General features: G+C 43.8%; 1 protein-coding gene across 2 annotated transcripts in view; it reads left to right on the top strand.

The window, feature by feature from the left end:
* The first annotated feature begins 18,423 nt into the window (after window positions 1–18,423).
* KIAA2012 (KIAA2012 ortholog) overlaps window positions 18,424–23,828 on the top strand; it is a 139,262-nt gene continuing 133,857 nt past the window's right edge. For both annotated transcript variants that reach the window (XM_033230683.1, XM_033230682.1), the window contains exons 1-2: window positions 18,424–18,880; window positions 20,061–20,345. In XM_033230683.1, coding sequence (XP_033086574.1) covers window positions 18,797–18,880; window positions 20,061–20,345 — 369 coding nt within the window. In that variant the 5' untranslated portion in view covers window positions 18,424–18,796. The remainder of the gene's footprint in view (window positions 18,881–20,060; window positions 20,346–23,828) is intronic.

Genomic DNA, 23,828 nt, shown 5'->3' with positions numbered 1-23,828 from the left:
TTACAATAAGTGAAGCAAATATTTATTGCTGAAGGCATGACTACACTTTCATGTCTTTCAGCGAAACATCAGACAAGCACTTCAGAAGACACAGGAAAAGGACTGCCAGTCTACACTATGGGCACTGTAATTATATACAATAAAAATTGACAGTTACCTCAAGAGAAATAGCAGAATTTTTAAAGTTACAGGAGTTTGGTGTGATCAGCTCATTCATTGAAAAGTCACCCTCAGGTGCCAAATATCTTTCAGAAGCTTCTGGGTGACTTTCAGAAGAAGCTTTTACCCTATAGAAAGGAATAATTTAATTAAGGGAAGGACAAAACCATGAGTTTAACCAAACAGGAAATACAAATGAAACCCTGGTGTTCCACAGTATGGCTAAAAATTAGACTGCCTAGCCTACATTTGCTAAGGAGGTCAACATCACCAGCCCACGATTAGAAAGCAGAGAATCTCCATGATGCTATGCACAACTGCCAATGGTTACAGATGATTCAGAAGAATCCACAGACTACACCTAAAAGAGGTTTATCAAACACTGAATGAGATGCTGAAAAAGAATATATGGATAAATATTATTTTTCGTGTTCATATTTATTATAGTGGTTTTTACCCCCTTAAAAGCTGTTATTAAATCAGTAGTGTACTTAAAATACACGCATCTTGGAATTGAGGAACTAGAGTTAATATAATAATCAGTGGCATAGTTCTTTAACTTTTGGCTTTAGGTTGATGCCAAAAGGAATTGTTAAGAATGATTAAATCCACACCCTGTAGTGAGAATTCTATACAGTTTACAATATTGAGTTGGCAAAGATCAGTATAGGTAACACAATTCACTCTCCCTCCCTTGCCTATGGAAGACATCACTGATCATCCATGGAGCTCTTTTTTGCTAAGCCAGGAGACTGCAGAATTATTCCCAATCAAGTCTTCTAGGTAGTCACTACCAACTGATTGGACTTGGCACATAATAGGAATCCTGGCTGTCATCCCTATGCTATATTCTTGTATGGAATGTAACTCTGAAGAATATACAAGGAGCTCTTATACCATCTCTTTCTCCACCCTAAAGAATTAGTGAAACCTAACCAGAGCAATCAGACAAGAGAAAGAGATAAAGGGCATCCTGACTGCACAAGAAGAAATCAAATTATCCTTGTTTGCAAGCGATATGATCTTATGTTTAGAAAAACCCAAAGACTCCACAAAAAATAACTACAGCTGACAAACAAGTTCAGTGAAATTGCAAGATACAAAATCAACATACAAAAATCAGTAGCATTTATATATGCCAACAGCAAACAATCTGAAAAAGAAATTTAAAAAGTAGTCCTATTTACAATAGCTACAAATAAGATACCTAGGAATAAACTTATCTAAAGAGTGAAAGATCTCTACAATAAAAACTATAAAACATTGATGAAATAAATCGAAGAAGACACAGAAAAATGGGAAAATATTCCATGTATGGATTAGAAGAAGTAATAATTTTGGCCGGGCGCGGTGGCTCACGCCTGTAATCCCAGCACTTTGGGAGGCCAAGACAGGTGGATCACGAGGTCAGGAGATCCAGACCATCCTGGCTAACACTGTGAAACCCCGTCTCTACTAAAAAATACAAAAAACTAGCCGGGCGAGGTGGCGGGCGCCTGTAGTCCCAGCTACTCGGGAGGCTGAGGCAGGAGAATGGCGTAAACCCGGGAGGCAGAGCAAGCAGTGAGCTGAGATCCGGCCACTGCACTCCAGCCTGGGTGACAGAGCAAGACTCCATCTCAAAAAAAAAAAAAAAAAAAAAAAGAAGAAGAAGAAGTAATAATTTTAAAATGTTCATACTAGCTGGGTGCAGTGGCAGGTGCCTGTAGCCCCAGCTACTCGGGAGGCTGAGGTGGGAGGGTTGCTTGAGCCCAAGAGGTGGAGGCTGCAGTGAGCTAAGATCATGCCACTGCACTCCAGCCTGGGTGACAGAGCAAGACCCTGTCTCTAAGAAAATAAATAAATAATAAAAATGTCCATACTACTCAAAGTAATCTACAGATTCAAAGGAATCTCAGTCAAAATATCAAAGACATTATTCACAGAAATAGAAAAAAAAAATCCTAAAATTTACATGGAACTACAAAAGATGGAATAGCCAAAGCAATTCTGAGGAAAAAAGAACAAGGCTGCAGGCATCACATTACCTGACTTTAAATTATACTAAAAAGCTATAGTAACTCAAACAGCGTGGTACTGACATAAAAACATACATGTAGACCAACTGAATAGAGATCCCAGAAATACATCCACACATTTATAAACAACTTATTTTCGCCAAAGGTGCCAAGAACATACATTGGGGAAACCACAGTCTCTTCAATACATGGTGCTGGGAAAACTCGATATCCATATGCAGAAGAATGAAACTAGACCCCTATCTATCACCATATACAAAAATCAAATCAAAATAGATTAAAGACTATGAATCTACTAGAAAAAAAAACATTGGGGAATGACTCCAGGACTTTGGCCTGGGCAAAAGTATCTTGAGTAAGACCTCAAACCATAGGCAACCAAAGCAGAAATTGACAAATGGGATCACATCAAGGTAAAAAGCTTCTGGGACAGGCATGGTGGCTCACGCCTGTAATCCCAGCACCTGGAAGCCGAGGCGGATGGATCACCTGAGGTCAGGAGTTCAAGACCAGCCTGACCAACATGATGAAATCCTGTCTCTACTAAAAATACAAAAATTAGCTGGGCGTGGTGGTGGGTGCCTGTAATCCCAGCTACCTGGGAGGCTGAGGCAGGAGAATCACTTGAACCCGGGAGACAAAAGGTGCAGTGAGACATAATCAAGCCATTGCACTCCAGCCTGGGCGACAGAGTGAGACTCCATCTCAATAAATAAATAAACTTCTGCACAGCAAAGGAAACAATCAACAAAGTGAAGAGACAACCCACAGAATGAGAGAAAATGTTCACAAACTACCCATCTGAAAAGTGATTAATAACCAGAATATATAGAGAACTCAAACAACTCTATAGGAAAAAATCTAATAATCTAATCAAAATGGTCAAAAGATCTGAATAGACATTTCTCAAAAGAAGACATACAAATGGCCAACAGATATAAGAAAAAATGCTCAACATCACTAATCATCAGAGAAATGCAAATTAAAACTACAATGAAATATCATCCTACCCTAATTAATTAAAATAGCTTTTATCCAAAAGACAAGCAATAACAAAAGCTGATGATGAAGTGGAGAAAGGGGAACCCTCATATGCTGTCAGTGGGAATGTAAATATGGTTAACAGTAATACAGCCACTACGGAGAACAGCATGGACATTTCTCAAAGAACTAAAAATAAAACTACAATATGATCCAGCAACTTCACTGCTGGATATATATCCAAATGAAAGCAAATCAGTATACTGAAGAGACACTGCCATGTTTATTGCAGCACTGTTCACAGTAGCCAAGATATGGAATCAAACCTGTGTCCGTCAACAGGTGAATGGACTTTTAAAACATGGTGTATAGACACAATGGAATAATATTCAGCCATAAAAAGAATGAAATTTTGTTATTTGCAACAACATGGATGGAACTGAAGGACATTATGTTGAGTGAAATAAGCCAAGCACATGTTTCTACTCATATGTGGCAGCTCAGAAAAAAAAAAAAAAAGAAATCAAATCCACAGAGATGGAGAATAGAACAATGGCTACCAGAGGCTGGAAATGGTAGTGAAGACAGGGGGTTAGGGAGAGGATGGTTAATAGGTACAAAAATACACTTAGAAGGAGTAAAATCCAGTGTTCAGTAGCACAATAGTGTACTATAGTTAACAATAATGTACTGTATATTTCAAAATGACTAAAAGGGGAATTAGAATGTTCCTAATACAAAGAAATGATAAATGCTTGAGGTGATGGATACACCAATTACTCTGATTTGATCATTACACATTGCTTTCTTATATCAAAATATCACATGTGGCTGGACACCGTGGCTCTCACCTGTAATCCCAGCACTTTGGGAAGCCCAGGAGGGAGGATCACATGAGGCCAGGAAGTTCGAGGCTGCAGTGAGCTGTGATCATGTCACTTCACTCCAGCCTTGGTGACAGCAAAAATCTGTCCCTGAAAATAAAAATAAAAATAAATCACATGTACTCCATAAATATGTACAACTATTATGTATCCATAATTATAAATTTTTTAAAAAGAATTCATGAAAACTCACAACAATGTGGTCAAAAGATTGAGGATTAATTTGAAATCTTTTTGAAGGTTCTGGATTTCTAGATCCAGTGTCCCACATTGCTTTGGGCTACCCCACCTGGTTACTAACCACAAAAAGTTCTATCTTTGCTTATGTGTGTATATATACATATTTAAACATTTAAATTAAACAATTAAACAATGTATTTAAAACATTTTCTTCCGGCCAGGCACGGTGGCTCACGCCTGTAATCCCAGCACTTTGGGAGGCCGAGGCAGGCAGATTACAAGGTCAGGGTATCAAGACCATCCTGGCTCACACGGTGAATTCCCGTCTCCACAAAAATACAAAAAATTAGCCGGGCGTGGTGGTGGGCGCCTGTAGTCCCCAGCGACTCGGGAGGCTGAGGCAGGAGAATGGCGTGAACCCGGGAGGCGGAGCTTGCAGTGAGCCGAAATCGCGCCACTGCACTCCAGCCTGGGCGACAGAACGACACTCCGTCTCAAAAAAAAAAGATTTTCTTCCCTAAAATATACCCTTCAAATGCTTGCTATCCATTCTACTAACTAATGAAAATGGCTGTGTGGTTCTATGTCTTTATTCTCTGGGCTTTTTTTTTTTTTTTTTTTGAGACATTCTTGCTCTGTCATCCAAGTTGGAGTGCAGTGGCATTACCGTAGCTTATTGCAGCCTGGAACTACTGGGCTCAAGCGATCCTCCTGCCTCAGCCTCCCGAGTAGCCTCTTGGTCTTTCATCGAAGTGTGCTGTCCTTTATCGGGAAGGATAATAAGCACGTCCTGCTTAGAGTCCAAGCTGAAAATGAGTCCCCCACTTCGGAGGGGTTGAATCCTCCTGTGTCACACAGTCAAGTTTCCCCCAGACAACGGCCACTTGGGGTATTACTATTTAATCATGGCAAGCCCAGGATCATATAGGTTCAGTGTAGTATGTCTTTTTTCCCCTACTAGGCTGTGAGCTTCCTCAGTCTAGGGACTAGTTATCTATTTACCCCTATAATACTATTCAATCTCTCCCCCAGAACATTCATATGAAAGGTGCTCTTTCTATATATATACATATATGTGTGTGTGTGTGTGTGTTGTGTGTGTGTGTGTTTAATGAAAAAAGCTATTAAGACCAGCCATGAACTATTTATCTATTTATCCCTATTATACTATTTAATCTCTCCCCAAAACATTCATATAGAAGGTGCCCTCTCTCTCTCTCTCTCTGTGTGTGTGTGTGTGCATGTATGTATATATATGTGGTTTTGTCTCCTTTTTTTGAGACGGAGTGTTGCTCTTGTTGCTCAGGCTAGAGTGCAATGGCATGATCTCGGCTCACTTCAACCTCCACCTCCTGGGTTCAAGTGATTCTCCTGCCTCAGCCTCCCAAGTAGCTGGGATTACAGGCATGTGCCACCATGCCCGGCTAATTTTGTATTTTTAGTAGAGATTGGGTGTCTCCATGTTGGTCAGGCTGGTCTCGAACTCCCAACCTCAGGTGATCCACCCGCCTCGGCCTCCCAAATTGCTGGGATTGTAGGCGTGAGTCACTGCACCTGGCCATATGTGGTTTTTTTCTAATGAAAAAACTATTTGACTAAGACCCATCAGGGCCCTTCTTGCCCTGCTCTCAAGATGTGACATGCCGGCTCCCCATTCACTTTCCACCATGATTGTAAGCCTCCTGAGGCCCTCACCAGAAGCAGTTGCTGGTGCCATACTTCATGTACAGCCTGCAGAACTGTGACCCAAATAAAACTCTTTTCCTTAAAAATTAAAAAAAAAAAAAAAAAAACTCATCTGGAAAGGGCTAAAAGGAGAGAGAATGCATCCATGGCACTGGGCTACACTTTTGTTACAGTCTAGGTAACTCTGGAATCTGACAAATGAATAAAGAAATTTTGTTTCTGTGAATATTATCTCCTCATCTCCATCCCTAAAAATCCATAATATTTGAGGAATTCTTTAGCCTAAAAAATAAATAACCACAGAGTGCCTTTCATATGCAGCATCTGTGGTTCTTAATCCTGGTTGAACATCAGAATCACCTGTGGAGCTTCTAAAACCTATCAGTACCAGGACCCTATTCCAGAACAATTCAATCAGAATCTATGGGAGTGGTGCACAGATACTTCATTTCTCTTAGTTCTTGCAACACCTCCATATGAGAGGTGCTATTATCCCCATTTTCCAGAGGAGGAAACTGAGGTTGAGGCTATGAGAGGTTAAGACTTGCCCATTACACATTTAATAAGGGACACACAGCCTGATTCCCAAATAGCCCTCAAACATACGTTGTTTTGGTAAGTGCTGTTATATAACATATTTTAACAACATGTGGACATAGAACCACCAAGAACCCTTACCCTGTTAAGCTGTGGACAAGCCAGTGGATCAGACACAGAGAGACATTAATCCACCTACACAGCAGCAGGAAAAGACCTGTGCTCACTTCCACACCACAGTTTTCACTCTCAAGCAGAGCAGAAACAAACCCTGTCTCTTTGACTTGTCAGCTCTTTCATAACATCTCACCACCATGACCAAGATAGCTGTTTTCTTTTTTTTTTAATTTCATTTTTTTGGTAGAGATAGGGGTAGGGGGTCTGGTATGCTGCCCAAGCTGATCTTGAACTCCTGACCTCAAGCAATCCTCCTGCCTCAGCCTCCCAATGTGTTGCAAGTGCAAGCCTGAGCTACCACACCTGACAACTTTTCTCTTGAAAAATCAGAAGGTTAGAGCAGCACAAATACTAGAGTGGATGGCCAGGTTAAAAGCCAGCATTTTTAATAAATATTACTGTGAATTTTGAACACTTTTATTTCCTGAATATGCTATGTACTTAGATTTCAGTGAGCACGAGTACATGAGATGAAATTTGCTTTAAAAAGACAGTCAAATGGATTGACACAGGTGAACCAAAAGTGAGACTAGAGTGAGACTAGCTTACCTTCTTTAAATCCACTTTGTTGCTTCTCATTTTATTTATTCCCTAAACAAAACAAGAAAACTCAAAGTGTTTCTCAGTAAGACCGAAGAATTCCCCTAAGAATTCCCATCTTTATGCGTTACAGAATCGAGTTAACTTTTCTTTTTTCTAAATGCTGCATGAAGAGCTACTTTTCACTGCTATTTTGAGCAATTCTGGAGCTGCTGAGATGTCTTGGGGAAGGGTGGAGCAGCTGCCAGACTCCTCAGGTTCTGAGGGAGGCAGATGCCTTTCCCCAGCTTGTTGCTGGCTGGGGACAAGCCTTCCACAATATGGATTTCGTTGTCTGACCTCCCTCAGCTCAGCAACGCCCCTTGTCAGAGCAGAGAGCCCACAGTTATATCACAGATCAGCCCAGGAAACAGCTAGTCATGAATCACAGAGGCTCATGGATCTCTGCCGAACAAAGAACTCCAGCTCTGAGAAACTTTCTGGCCCAGCCTCTCCCTCTGTCCCAGTGGCAAAGCAGGTAATTTCCCACTGGCCCAGTAGAAAACCAGTGCAAGGTTCACGCAAGACAGGTGGACTTAACCTGGCCATTGCTTTCTCTTTCCTCATCTGCTAATGCTGTTTTCATACCAACTGCATCCTAAACACAGAGTTAAGATGGTGATTCATAGTGGTGGTGGGCGTCTCAGTAGGAGCTTTCTTAAGAAGAAAGGGCTTTGAATGAGCCAATGAAAGCTGTTGCCAGGGAACCAGATGCCATGAACAGGCCACTTAAGCAGCATAAGAATACAAGCCGGGAGTGCTGGACTGAGCATTAAGTGTACTTGGCAGCTGAGTCCTACGAGGCCTGTTAACCCTTTGTGCACCTATGTCTAGACAGTGAGTCAAGAGAAGGATGATGGTAAAATCTGAGAAAGCCAAGCCACCCTTTCTGTCAGTATCTCCCACTGGAATGTATCATTTCAAAGTTGTTCTCCCTGCTTGACTAACAGCGCCCCTGGACACCTGCTTTAGAGTGGATTGGCATAAGAGGTGGGCACGAGCAAGGGTTGGTGTGGAGGATGAGGCTCTGCAGAGGGCACTGCTCATGTCTGATCATACACGTTAGAACGCTAATGACTCCTTTTAACTTGTGGTTGAGTTTTTTGTTTGTTTGTTTGTTTGTTTGAGACGGAGTCTGGCTCTGTCGCCCAGGCTGGAGTGCGGTGGCCGATCTCAGCTCGCTGCAAGCTCCGCCTCCCAGGTTCACGCCATTCTCCTGCCTCCGCCTCCCAAGTAGCTGGGACTACAGGCGCCCGCCTCGTCGCCCGGCTAGTTTTTTGTATTCTTTAGTAGAGACGGGGTTTCACCATATTAGCCAGGATGGTCTCGATCTCCTGACCTTGTGATCCGCCCGTCTCGGCCTCCCAAAGTGCTGGGATTACAGGCTTGAGCCACCGCACCCGGCCGTTAACTTGTGGTTGAGTTTTATGTGGTCTCTTAGCCTTTGGAGAAGGGACTTTGCTGCCCCAGGTGGGTCTGCTCTATGAGATAAGGAGGAAATGCTTCCCCTCTTCCCTACATGTTTACTTCAGAGCCTCCTAGGGCCAGCTTGAGATTGGCAGCCTATGTCTCATGTTCAGATTGTTGGCTGGAGGAGTGTGGGCACAGGCTGCTGGTTGGGAAAATGGGGGAATGGGCAAAGCTGCTGTGGATGGGCCTCCCGACCTACCTCCCAGGACTCCTCCATCTTGTCCCACTTCTTCCTCTCCCTTTTCCGTCAATCCCCAATCCAGGCATCCTCTCTGGGTTCCATTCCTGCACAGCCTGATTAATTCAATCTCTACAAAGGTACTAGCATCTTATCTCAGTTCTCAGAAAGACGTGAATGCTTTCCAAAAGGAAACTATAAAGGTTGAAAAACAGGCAGTGAGATTACCTATGGGCTAGGGGCTCCTTGGTTCACAAGGCAAACTCTAGCAATGTGTGGGTCTTGAGGGGAAGGTTCTCCCTGCACACAGGCTCCCTGCGCCCCTTCCTCTTCCTCACACTGTTAGCTGCAGCTCCCTGGCCACTCCCCTCCTGGGGCTAAGGATGGGGACATCAATTTGAACATCAAAATCTCACTAATGTGGGCAAACAGTGGGAAGAGAATTTGTGTATACCTTGGGTGTTGGTATGTTCCTACAAAGACACATGTTTTATATATCACATTAACATTTCTCTAAAATGATTAACACAGGGTTCACAATTTTCACTCTGTGATAATCAGAAAATACAAAAATTATTCTCATCATAGAGTTAAAATGGTGAGCTGGAAGCCAGCTGACAGACAGAGAAGCGTCTGGTAATGCAGTCTAGTGACTTACTATCTACTTATATTAGATTTCCTGTTGTGAAGAAATGACTTTCAGAGCATCCATTTGTGGAGCAAAACCTCACTGCTGAGCTGGGCACAGTGGCACTTGTCTGTAGCTCCAGCTACTCGAGAAGCTGAGGTGGGAGGATAACTTGGGCCCAGGAATTCAAGACCAGCCTGGGCAACACAGCGTGACCCCCATCTCTAAAATAAAACCAAACCTCTCCTCAATTATGAGATGGAATTATTCATTAAACAATATTTTCGGCCGGGTGTGGTGGTTCATGCCTGTAATCCCAGCACTTTGGGAGGCCGAGGTGGGCAGATCACGAGGTCGAGAGATAGAGACCATCCTGGCCAACATGGTGAAACCCCGTCTCTACTAAAAATACAAAAATTAGTTGGGCGTGGTGGCACGTCCCTGTAGTCCCAGCTACTCGGGAGGCTGAGGCAGGAGAATCGCTTGAACCCAGGAGGTGGAGGTTGCAGTGAGCCGAGATCGCACCACTGCACACCAGCCTGGCAACAGAGCAAGACTCCATCTCAAAAAAAAAAGAAAACAAAAAACCCAATATTTTCTATTTATTGAGCATGTAGAGGTGCCTGGCACAAGACTCAGTGCTTGACACAAATAATTTCATTTGTTAATTACATAAACATCATTGTAGCAGTATTTAATGAAAATCAAAAGAAAAATTTACCCACGACCAAACAACACAAGTAAAACATTGCTATGTTATTATTACATGTTATTACTCTAAAGTTCAATGGTGCTAAATTATCAGAATTCATGCAGTCTCAATGAATGCCATCTGCTCTAAGATCCTCCCCTTAGAATTAAAATCATCCCTGCTCCTGTCATCCTCCATAGGTTGGTTCCTATGGAGGCTTGTTACTTTTGCCCCAAGTAACCGAGCTGCCAGCCAGGTGGTGATTGATTTTCCCCATGTTATGAAAGAACCAAGAATGTGTGGCTTTTATTTCTTCTACAAACTCACTATCTCTCCACCATAAATTTAAAAGCTTGCAATTACAGTGAGTGCTCCTGCTAATAAAGTGAAGCCATGAGCAAAGGGATAACCAAATATTTTAGACTCCCAAAGCAAACCCTTCAGAAAGATCTAAAATAAATAGATCCTTAGTCCCTTCCCTCTGAACTAGACAGGCCATGTGGCCATAATTTGTAGCTAAGGAGAGAAAGGAAGCAGGAATCCAAGGCTGACACTCTCTCTATCTTGCTATGATTCCAGAGTATTCTTTATTGCCTTTCACATTTTCTTCTTTCAGACCTGGCCTGGGCCACATGAGAAATTAGCCCTAGTCTCTGAATAAGCCAAGTAACTTATCCTTAGCAGGTCTGTACTTCTTCTAACAAGTTCAGAGGGTTCTATCTTCCACACTGATTCTGTTAGGGCCCTTTCAGTCTTTGTATACTAAGCCTTGAGTTGGTCAGCACCTTCAACCTATGGGTCTGAGCTTTGTACTATAGCAAACTACCGACTACTAAAACAGGCTTTGACCCAATTCTCTTCTATATTTTTCATACTGGCTCAAAGACAATTATGCATCTCTTTGAGCATGCTAAAAAGCAAAATGACAAATATTCAATCAGCTGCTACTATAATGCAATGGGTTCTATGCTACAGGGAGTATTAAGAATTTTAAGGGCCAGGCGCGGTGACTCACCCCTGTAATCCCAGCACTTTGGAAGGCCAAGGCGGGCGGATCACGAGGTCAGGAGATCGAGACCATCCTGGCTAGCACAGTGAAACCCCGTCTCTACTAAAAATACACAAAAAAATTAGCCGGGCATGGTGGCAGGTGCCTGTAGTCCCAGCTACTCGGGAGGCTGAGGCAGGAGAATGGCGTGAACCTGGGAGGTGGAGCTTGCAGTGAGCCGAGATCGTGCCACTGCACTCCAGCCTGGGCAACAGAGTGAGACTCCGTCTCAAAAAAAAAAAAAAAGATGGCCGGGCGCGGTGGCTCAAGCCTGTAATCCCAGCACTTTGGGAGGCTGAGACGGGCAGATCACGAGGTCAGGAGATCGAGACCATCCTGGCTAACACGGTGAAACCCCGTCTCTACTAAAAATACAAAAAACTAGCCGGGCGAGGTGGCGGGTGCCTGTAGTCCCAGCTACTCCGGAGGCTGAGGCAGGAGAATGGCGTAAACCCGGGAGGCGGAGCTTGCAGTGAGCTGAGATCCGGCCACTGCACTCCAGCCCGGGCGACAGAGCAAGACTCCGTCTCAAAAAAAAAAAAAAAAAAAAAGAATTTTAAGATATTGGCCAGGCACAGTGGCTCACACCTGTAATCCCAGCACTTTGGGAGGCTGAGTCATGAGGACCACGTGAGTCTAAGTTTGAGACCAGACAGGGCAACATAGTGAGACCCCATTCTACAAAAAAATAAAAAATTAGCCAGGCATGGTGGTGTATGCCTGTAGTCCCAGCAGTACAGGAAGCTGAGGTAGAAGGACTGCCTGAGCCCCAGAGGTCCAGGCTGTAGTGAGCGATGATCACAGCACTGCATTCAGCCTGCGTGACAAAGCAAGACCCTGTCTCTAAAACAAACAAACAAACAAAAAAAAGAATTGTAAGATGTAGTCTCTACCTTCCAAAGACTTAAAGTCTAGTTGGGACATAAAACACAAGCAAATGGAAAGAGCCTTAATAATGTAAGGCATTGCTGCTTGTCATGTACATGGCCCATCTTTTTAATTTTTTTTTAGACAGGATCTTGCTCTGTCTCCCAGACTGGAGTGCAGCAGTGCGATCACAGCTCACTGCCGCCTCTACCTCCTGCACTCAAGCAATCTTCCCACTTCAGCCTCCAGAGTAGCTGGGACTACAGGCCTGCACCATCACACCCAGCTAATTTTTTTATTTTTTGTAGACAGACTGCTAATTTTTGCATGTTTTGTACAGACAGAGGGATTTTGCCATGTTGTCTAAACTGCTCTTGAACTCCTGAGCTGAAGCGATGTTCCCACCTCGGCCTCCCAAAGTGTTGTGATCACAAGCATGAGCCACCATGCCCAGTCTCACAGCCCATATTTTAAAAAATCTTTTGTTTTGACTTTCTCATACAACTTGTTTTTGGTGCTTATGGTAGATAACTGTAGTTGGCTCTATCAACTTTTATTCTACATTCCCTCTGATGCAAGAGCTAGAAAGCAGAAACCTTTATTTTCTAGACTCCCTTCCAACTAGATTTGCAAAGTGAACTCAAGAGAAGCAAGGTTGGGGAGATCTGAGTGCTTAGAAGTAGTCATAGCAGCCAGACCCGAGGTCCAGGGCCCAGTCACCAGCTTCATGGCTGAAGCAGGTAGTGGGGGCCAAAGTCACAGCTGCTCTCTGAGAGCCATGGGCTTCTTATGAAGAGCTGCTACTACTCTATTGCAGAAGTATTACAGGATGAAAGACAGGCTGAAACTGGAACCAAATTTGGACAAGGTCCCATTTCACCTCTGGTTTGCTCTATGGCTTTCTGCAAATCATTTCATCTCTCTGTGCACTGATCTTTCCTTTTTCATTAACAAGAGCAACACCAAGGACTCTCCTTGTAGATTGCCCCTAAAGATGAATAAAATACTAGAAAACACGATTATACTTCTTTTTAAAGAGGGATAAAAGTTCTGACAGTATCACATAGGCCGCTTCTCCAGAGCGGCCTTCATTTACTCCAAGCACTTTGGAACAAGGGATACATTCCTGAATGTGCTGGGGAGGTGGCCACTGAACAGCATCTATCTTCTGTTTCATGTGGTTTCTATTTATTTACAGAGTGCCATGGTTATTCATGATGTTTTACAAACCATAAAAACAAGGTCTCCACCCTATAGAAGTTCCAGTGTAATTCAAACAGACGTGCTGCATGGGCTGACAGGTCAGGCGTGCCAGGAGATGGTGTTGGTGTTGTATAACATGGGTGTGGAGGGGTTCTTCTTGAGTTATAAATACTTTCCAGTTACAAGGGCCTTTCATCTGGGATCCCCAAGCACTTTAGAATAGCAATAACCTGGATTGCTTTCTAAATGTACTTTCTATAAACTGTTGTGGGGACTGAGCAAATGCTTTTAAACGAGTATTAATTGATCTGTGGATCTGTTCATTGTCCATATTAAACAGCATAGATGTAAACACCATGGTTTAGGAGAGGCCCACTTTAGGCTGTGGTCTGGCTGCTTACAGATTACTGCTGCCCCACAGAGACCTGGAGGGCTTGCCACAGCCTTGGGAGGGCCAGGTGGACTCCTAGGCATTTTCCTAGGTGATATGCTCACTCAACCCAGACTCAGAAAGAGCACTTCTTGGGGCCCTGGTTCACTATGTATAGACGAGTTAACATTTCAAAGGCAGGTGAGTTCAGAGAAAGAATCTCCACTGGAGAAACTTGGAGCCGTCCCTTGGCTAACGATAGTGGTTCTCATTCAGGTCCCAAGGGCTCCATTAAGTTCCTCTTATGCTACTTTTCTCTCTTTCTTGAGCAATGGCACTTTCGAAACAGCAAGATTTATCTTTCTTTGCAGCTGGTATAGAGTTTCCCCTTCTGTCTTATTCAAAGACCACTTAGCTGGTGATTTTTCCTGACCTATTTGACAAGTTCATTCATATCCAAGAGAAGACTGGCCTGGGTTGCAAGTCTTGAAAGTTCACCCAGAGGTTGATGAGATAAGGATTTCTCCTTCTATCCATCCTTTATAAACTTCTCAGGGTTATCTTCCTAAAAACCCAGATGGAATCATATCACCCACCTGCTTTAATAAAACCTACCTGGGGGTGCAAAGGACTCATGCCTGTAATACCAAGGTAACAAGGGCAATACCAAGGACTCTCCTTACAGATTGCCCCTAAAGATGAATAAAATTCTAGAAAACACAATTACACTTCCTTTTAAAGAGGGATAAAGGTTCTGACAGTATCACATAGGCCGCTTCTCCAGAGTGGCATTCATTTACTCCAAGCACTTTGGAACAAGGGATACATTCCTGAATGTGCTGGGGAGGTGGCCACTGAACAGCATCTATCTTCTGTTTCATGTGGTTTCTATTTGGGAAGCTGAGGCAGGAGGATCACTTGAGACCAGAAGTTCAAGACCATCCTGGGCAATGTAAAAAACAAAACAACAACAACAACAACAACAACAAACCTACCTGAAGATTAAAATCCAAAATACTTCAGCACAGTGTATGCAGCCTTCATGGCGTTGGCCAGCTGACCTCTGTCCTTGTATCTCTGTCCACATGACCTGCAGTTTTGTTTTCTTTTTTGTTTTTATTTTTGTTTTTATTTTTGTTTTGAGATGGAGTCTCACTCTGTCGCCCAGGCTGGAGTGCAGTGGTGCAATTTCGGCTCACTGTAAACCTCCTCCTCCCAGGTTCAAGTGATTATCCTGCCTCAGCCTTCTGAGTAGCTGGGATTACAGGCATGTGCCACCACACCCAGCTAATTTTTGTATTTTTAGTAGAGACGGGGTTTCACCATATTGGCCAGGCTGGTCTCGAACTCCTGACCTTGTGATCCACCCACCTCAGCCTCCCAAAGTGCTAGGATTACAGGTGTGAGCCACAGCGCCTGGCCTGTTTTTTTGTTTTTTGAGATGGAGTTTCACTCTTGTCCAGGCTGGAATGCAATGGCGCAATCTCAGCTCATTGCAACCTCCGCCTCCTGGGTACCAGCAGTTCTCCAGCCTTGTCTCCTGAGTAGCTGGGATTACAGGCATGCACTACCACACCCAGCTAATTTTGTATTTTTAGTAAAGACAGGGTCTCATCATGTTGGCCAGGCTGATCTCGAACTCCTGATCTCAGGTGATCCACCCACCTCAGCCTCCCAAAGTGCTGGGATTAGAGGGGTGAGCCACCGCTCCTGGCTGACCTGCAGTTTTGATCACAGCAGAGAAATCACGCCTTCCCCAGAGACCTCAAACTTTCCTGTCCCTGCCTCCTGCAATATCCTCTTTCATCTTCCCTCCTCACCATTCTCTCACATCTTCCCAGTGAACTGCTGTTTTCCAAAGCCCACCTTTAAGCCTCCTCATCTTGGCACCCTTCCACAATGCCTGCCACCATCCATTCCCCGCTCTCCCCATGCACATGCCTTCACCTCTTTTCCTAGAGCACCTACTTCACTCTACCTCCATTAACACAGCTGTCATGTCATATTTCAGGTACCAGGACCGCCTGGAGTCCAGGGATCGTGTCTGGAATATAGTAATCTCTCAACAAAGTTTTGTTTAAGGGCCCTTTTTGCACTTCAAAGGGATAGGGAAGGGGAAGGGAGGGAGCAGCCGTAGCCTACGACCCCAGAAACTATTTGGAACCCTGGGTTTCTTGGATTTTATCTCATCTACTGTGAGGTGGTCACTCCATGATTATGCTGACCAATCGGTTTTCAGATTATAAAGCGCTGAATTCAGTGTTTTCTTTTTTATGTTTTGCTATACAATTAAAAAACATTTTCTTTTGAGACCAAGTCTCACTCTGTTGCCCAGGCTAGAGTGTAGTGGCGCCATCTCGGCTCATCGCAACCTCCACTTCCCAGGTTCAAGCAATTCTTGTGCCTCAGCCTCCCAAGCAGTTGGGATTACAGGTGCACACCACCACGCCTGGCTAATTTTTGTGTTTTTAGTAGAGACGGGGTTTCACCATGTTGGGCAGGCTGTTCTCAAACTCCTGACCTCAAGTGATCCACCTGCCTTGGCCTCCCAAAGTGCTGGGATTACAGGCATGAGCCACCACAACCAGCCAGAAAAAAATTTTAATTGTGGTAAAATACATGTAACATAAATTTACTTTCGTTTTAGAGATGAGATCTTACAATGTCACTAAGGCTGATCTCAAACTCGTGGGCCCAAGGGATCTTCTTGTCTCAGCCTCCAGAGTAGTCGGGATTACAGGTGTGTGCCACTGCACTGGCTAAAGTGGACCATTTTAACATTTTTAAGTTTACAGTTCATTGACGTTAAGCAAATTCATATTGTTGTGAATCCAGCTTTAGAACTTTTTCATCTTCTCATACTGAAGCTCTGTACCCACTACACACTGATGTTCCATTCCCCTCTCCCTGCCAGCCCGTCAATCACCATTCAACCTTCTGTCTCTATGAATCAGACCACTCTAGGTACTTCACATAAGTGAAATCATACAATGTTTATTCTTTCATGACTGGCTTACTTTGTTTAGGGTAATGTCTTCAAGGTTTATGGGGGTTGTAATTTCCATGTGTCTGAATTTCCTTCCTTTTTTTTTTTTTTGAGATGGAGTCTCAACTCTGTTGCCCAGGCTGGAGTGCAGTGGCACGATCTCGGCTCACTGCAACCTCCAATTCCCAGGTTCAAGCGATTCTCCTGCCTCAGCCTCCCAAGTAGTTGGGTCTTGAACTCCTGAGCTCAGGTGATCCGCCCGCCTCAGCCTCCCAAAGTGCTGGGATTACAGGCGTAAGCCATGGTGCCCGACTGAATTTTCTTCCTTCTTAAGGCTGAATAATACTACATTGTATGCATATGCTACATTTTGTTGATTCATTCATCTGTCAATGGACACTTGAGTTACTTCCACCTTTTGACTCTTACAAACAATTTTGCTCTGCGTATGAGTATACAAATATCTCTTTGAGACCTTCCTTTCACTTCCTTTGGGTATATAGACCCAGAAGTGGAATTACTGGTGGTACAGTAATTATGTTTAATTTTCTTAGAAACCGTCATACCATTTTCTACAGAGGCTGTGCCATTTTGCATCTCCAACAGCAATGCAAAAGATTTTCAATTTCTCCATATTTTCACCAGTACTTGTTATTTTCTGTTTTGGTTTTTGTTTTTGTTTTAAATAATAGCCATCTTAGTAGGTGGGAAGTGGTTTCTCATTGTGGTTTTGATTAAATTCTGTTTCGAGCCTCTGCATTCATTCATTCGCTGTCTTGATTCCCCATAATAAATCCTATTTTATTTTACAACAGAACCTCTGTTTCTTTCTCAGGAGACTTGAGCTTGGTTGGGGGGGGGATCGGAGGGGGAGGGGAAAGTGCCACAGAAGAAGATCAAAAAGGTAACTGGGCTTGTAGCCCATTGTGCTTCTTCACACAGGCCAGCAGGGGGCACTCCCACAAGACTGCCAGGGTAGTTTAGCTGACCGCTAACAGGCAGTTTGTTTTTCAAGGCTTGAGCAGGTTCCTGGATCCCCAGCAAAGGAGTCTTTTTGTTTCCTGACCCTCTTCCCTCCTGTCTGTGCTCGTCACAATGTCACTGTCAAAGAGACCCAAGCATCCCAGACTACACGGTGCTTCTCAAAGCGGGTGCTCCTGGCATTCTAGAGGGACAGTTCATCACTATGTGGGAATTTCACGCAATGTAGAACATTTAGCATCTGGGGCCTCTGCTTGCTCAATGCCAGGAGGACCCCCAATCATTGCAACAACCAAAATGTCCCCCACCCACATTTCCAGAGCACGCCCATCTGGGGATAGGTTGCCCAGTTGAAAACCAGGTATGCAAAGGAAGCTAGAGAATCCCAGTGTCTCCCGCTCAGGCAAAGCAGCAACTACCATAATGAGGTCTCATGTCCAGTCAAGGGGATGATGCAGCTCAGCCAAGGAAAAAGTCACAGGTGGTTTTAGGTGACCTAGATGACACCTTGGCTCTGTTAATGGTTAGTTGACAGTGACAGGCTCACATATCAGGAGAGAGGGGAAGACGCTTTCTAAAAACAAGATGAGAACAATAACAGAAAAAGTACCCCAACAAGGCCCCCACCCCACGCAAATGAGACTTGCAACCTGAGCCTGGTCCCTTCAGTGTCCATTTGATCCCCACCCCCATCCCCGGGGACTGCACACTGCACCCGGCACCTCTCTGCTTTGCCTGGGTTAGTTTAAGGGACTTCATTTCCCGGTGCTGCCATAGCAACCAGGAAACAACCTCCGCTCAGACAAGAAGGATGGTGCTGTGGCCGAGCTCTGTAGATGCACACGGCTGGTAACAGAGCAACCGGGACCAAGGGACAACAAGAGCTCAGGAGAAGGGGAGAGACAGATCGCCCAGAGAGTAGACAATCCAGGGCTTGAGGAGGCTGGCTGTGCGGTTTATTTTTTCTCTCCACAAAGACACACACTGTCTAAACTGTGTGACTGGTTGTTATTAAGAAGCTGCTGCGAGAGGGAAAAATGTATTTAATAAAAGGCCCTGTGTTTATGGTCTTCTTGGGCTTGCTGTGAGTTCTGGAAATCTTGAGGTGTGACCAGATTTCAGCCTTCAGAACCAAGATGGACTGCCCTTGAGAAGGGGTGGTCAGAGGCAAACATGTTCACGCTCTCCCTCCTAAGTCGGGGCCACGGGAAGCTGGGCCAGGACAAACAGAAGTTAGAAGTCTACTTTGAACCAGAGGTGAGTCTCACAGCTGAAGAAAGGCATATTTTGGAGGTGGGAGAGGAATGCTCTATGTTTCCACTTGGGAGGTAAACCATGTGTGTCTTGGTTTGTGTTGTTAGTGAGGTGGTGGGGTCACTGGAAGATGGTCCTTCCTCCTTTATGAAACTTAAGAAAATAACGCCATTTTCCTGACACACTGAGATTGCCACTGGGGCCCTCATCTTTCCCCTTATAACTGTCTTTGTTTGGGCCAAAGGAGATTCCAGATTGTCTGGAATTTGGATGGTTTGGTGCAAGACCAGAATTTCCACCTGGGTTCTAGGCAAGCTGATGGTTGTTTGGTTTTTGGAAGTCATGCTCTGCGGTTGAAATGCTGTGTGTGTTCATGCCATTTCAATGGCTTCCTTGAACTTTCTGGAATTCAACCCACAGGACTCATATTTAATATAGGCCAAAAAAAAAAAAAAACACTCATTTTAGAAGATTTTAAAGAGGTGGCAAAATTCCCTTGTTATACTAGAATTTTATTTCACTGAATCCTGCCAGGAATAAGAAATCTATTGGGGATACTTTGCAAATTTGGGGGTCATACAGAGATTTCCATGTCATGGTACTTTGTCATGATATTTGGCCTTTGCTGTGTTAAAAGGCGTATAAAGTTTCAAAGGACCTGTATGGCCAATGGCATTTACTTACCTACAAAATATGTAACCGCTTTATAGGCCCCTAAATAGCCAAATTAGGTAATGTTACATAGCATCTGGAATGTATAGAAATTCTCCCCACGTACAGCTGAAGTGGTGGTGGCTTGGAATGCTCCTATTTAAACTGCCAGCTAGTCCAGGTCTAATTTCAAAGTTATCTGCTGCCCTTAATAATTCTGACCGCTTACTTGCATACCAGGAAACTTTAACTGGCCTGTAACCTACATGCAAGCTAAGTTAATCCTCCAGCCATACATGACTCTCCTGAAAGTTGTATGGGGTGAAATAGAACCATGCCCTGGGTTCCACTAATTTTGAAATGTGGAGAGAAAAGGCAGTTGCTAAGAAGAGCAATTGTGTTCCATAACACTGTGTGAACAATTCAGAGAAAATCAGTAACAAAAAAAATGCCAGAGGCTTCGCACAAGCAGTATTTGCTATAGAAAACTGTTCCACGGTGGCTCCGTCAAAGTGGCTGCTTTTCATTGCAGGATTACTTGAACTGGAGGTCCCCAGAAGACTACGTTCCTGTCAGCAAACCTCAAGATGAGAACAATGCCAACCAGCACTCCTGGAGCCTCTTTCTCCCTAAAACTTTCAGCACTAGAAAGGGTGCCCTGATCCTCTACTCAGAAGGTTTAGCCATTTCGGCATGGACACCCAAAGAGAGGAGAAAAGGCCCCTACTGCCCCAAAGGTCCCTGGAGGAAGTTGGGTCTTGAACTGCACACCCTTCAAGACCTCAAAGAAGCTATCCTGGCATATGGAAGGCAACAGGTAGGCAGAGCACTCCCTTGGGTTTGGGGAAGTTGCTGGCAACATGTCTAGAAACCCAGGTGCAGCTTTGGGAATAACTTCTTGGACCCTGGGAAGGTATGAAACTCTCAGACCTCTGTGTCTTCATCTCTAAAATGAGATTGACTGTACTCTTAGCCCTATCTGCTGCACACCATTGTCACGAAGTTTAAATGAGATAATGTATGTGAAAGGGTTCTGAAAAGCATAAAGGGCTACATTATCATCATTTTGTGTTTTCCTTTCAGTTAGAGTAACACAAAGTCCTTTTCAGCATTCCGACAGATTCAGGCCAGCAGACGTTTCATCAGGATCCTTGAAATCCTGTCTCATAGCCACAAGCATCATCATCCCACCTCTGATGTTCTTGGCTCTGTGGAAATGAGAGGGAGAACATTTTAAATATTTACCTTGAGCCCTTCAGCGTCTGCAGGATAAGTTAATGACTTTTTCCATCCTGAATATAATATTAAGGGAAAATGCCTGTGCTCATTTTTCTGATTCATACTTCCTAATGTCTTGTGAGATGTGCACCTGGCCCCTGCTTTATATAATTGCATGCATCAGCCCTTTGGCTGAGGCCATAAGATAGTCTGGGAAGATGTGTCACTTTGTAAAATTCTAGGTTAGAAATGGGGGATGACTCCCTAATTTAAAAGTGTCTACTGACTTTTCATTCCCACAAAATAGTCATTAGCTTCTTCTATCAGGCCCTTCAACACACTGGCTTTTCTGCTCAATGTCTAGCCACATTTCCCACCTGTTCCTGTACCACTTCAATCATGGATGTCATAAGGCCCCACCCATGTGATTAGCTCATCATTCTTCAACACCTGTGCCCTTTCATGACTCTCCATTTTTGCACACACTTCTACAGCTGGCAAGCTCCCACCCATCCTTCAAAACACAACTTAAATACCATCTCCTCACTGAAGCCTTCTCCCACTTGCCTAGGCAGAGACAGACCATACCTCCCTCCTCTGCAAATATTCCCATACCATCATGCACTGAGATTTATCTCTTTGACTGTCTGTCATTCCTGATGGATTAACATCTCTTCCCACCTGGGGACCATGTCTAAATCATTTCCAGAAAGAGTACCCACAAATGTTTGTGGGATAAATGACTTGGTCATGCATGATATTTTCAATGTTTCTTAGATCATCTCCCAGAATCATTGTTGGACAATTTATCACCTACCCCCATGCCAGGCAGAGCTTCCAAAAGAAAAGACTCCTCTGCCCTCTTTTCATCTTTCAAAATAGAGAAGCTTGATGACCTTGGCCGAATACCCAATGCTCTTTGCCTTAAAAATAATAAATTCTTGAATAAAAGAAAACCAATTGTTGAATGCTTACTGTTGTGTTATAGCTAAATATTATTTTATTTAATCCTTACAATGACCCTGTGCAATATAGTTTTTCTTGCCTCCTTTTATAGATGAGGAAACCAAAGCTCAGGGTAGATAAGTGATTTGCCCAAGGCCAGAGAGCTACTAAATGACAAAGCCAGAATTCAAATCTAGGACTGCCTACCTCACTAGGGCCTACATACTTTGCACTCTGCCCTGTTGTTTGTGGACTTGAAGGGACTCTAGTGGTCACTGAGTCTGGTCGTGACCTGTTTGTCTCAGATTCCCTCTGTTCCCTTCCCCTGCTCTGCTCTGCATCGCAGGCAGGTTGACCACAGGCTATATACAATTCCACAAACATCTGTGTTCACTGGCTTCTGGTTGAATTTGCCAATGGGAGACACTGGAAAGAGATTAGAGAGGGATAAGAAGAGGAAGACCACATTATTTCTCCCTTCCCACTCTGCCTCAGGTGAAAAGAACCATTTGCATTACCTCTGTGATACAGCTCTCAACACACAGGCCCACTATGACCCCCGACTCCTCCAGATGACCCCACCAGCTCCTCCCTCTTTCCTTCTAGCTTAAGTGTGGTGCTGACTTCCTGATGTTACTGATCTCAATGTTGCCCCCCCCCACCATCTGTTTGGCTTCTGAGCTCTCCAATCAACTGTACAACCAATTCCCTAAATTAAATTCCTTCTGTGTTTACTTAGTTTCTACTTTCTTGGTTGGACAGAGTGATATATAGGCTAACTTACTGCCCAGAGTAAGAATACCTTCCATCGTTTTCAGACACTTGTCTATAAGGCTAAATACTTCAGGTAACAGATATCTTATTAGTTTATAAAGTAGATGAGTCCGTTTGGGGTCAGTTTCATTTTTGGTTATATTTGGTCTCAATGAAAAAAAGAAGTTACTATCTTCCTGTGATATCCATCTTCTAAATTTATAGCTCATATCTGTACAAAACAGAATATATAGTCTAACTCCACATGAGCAGAGGGAAATGGTGTGAAGAAATTAGAGAAAAGAAAATGTATGGGAGAGTACAGGGCTGGAGTTTAAGATTAAAGGACATAGTAGATTAAAAGAGGAGGGGAAGCAACTCAAAAGGGACTTAGAATTAAAGAAAAAGAACACACCGGGTGCAGCGGCTCATACCTGTAATCCAGCACTTTGGGAAGCAGAGGTAGGAGAACTGCTTGAGCCCAGAAGTTCAAGACCAGCCTGGGCAACATAGTGAGACCCTGTTTCTATCAAAATAAAAATAATAAAAATTATTTAAAAAAAAGAAAAGGAGGCCGGGCGCGGTGGCTCAAGCCTGTAATCCAGCACTTTGGGAGGCCGAGACGGGCGGATCACGAGGTCAGGAGATAGAGACCATCCTGGCTAACACGGTGAAACCCCGTCTCTACTAAAATATACAAAAAATTAGCCGGGCGAGGTGGCGAGCGCCTGTAGTCCCAGCTACTCGGGAGGCTGAGGCGAGAGAATGGCGTAAACCCGGGAGGCGGAGCTTGCAGTGAGCTGCTGAGATCCGGCCACTGCACTCCAGCCTGGGCGACAGAGCGAGACTCCGTCTCAAAAAAAAAAAAAAAAAAAAAAAAAAAAAGAAAAGGAAAGAAACACCTCAGAAGCTTTGGAAAATAGAGAGTACCATCTGACTATGAAAACAACAGCCTGGCAAGAAACTTTTAAAATCATAATACCCAGTGCCAGGACAGCTATAGGGAAACAGCAGTCTCACATGTTAGGAGTACAAATTCACATGACATTTCTGGAGGGCAATTTGGCAAAGCCTAAAAGGGGCTGATACCTTTTGATTCAACATTCTACTTTTAGGAGCTGGCCCTAGGACATAATCAGATATAGGTTCAAAGATTTATGCAGAAAAACATGGACTACAGAGTTCTTTATTACCACGCAAAACACTGAAAACAGTAAATGCCCAGCAATGGAACACTGATTAAATGAACTCTGGTAAATCATGTAATGACCTGGGTCAAGCAATGAAGTCATGTATTAGTCATGAATAACATGAGAAAATCTGCACAATGTTTTTCTTTTGTTTTGTTTTGAGACAGAGTCGCCTCTGTTACCCAGGCTGGAAT

The sequence above is a fragment of the Trachypithecus francoisi genome, unplaced genomic scaffold (genome assembly GCF_009764315.1).
Source record: "Trachypithecus francoisi isolate TF-2019V2 unplaced genomic scaffold, Tfra_2.0 Lachesis_group13, whole genome shotgun sequence".
Taxonomy (NCBI): Eukaryota; Metazoa; Chordata; class Mammalia; order Primates; family Cercopithecidae; genus Trachypithecus; species Trachypithecus francoisi.
Note: the sequence above shows the minus strand (reverse complement) of the source record. Positions and strands in the feature narration are given on the sequence as shown.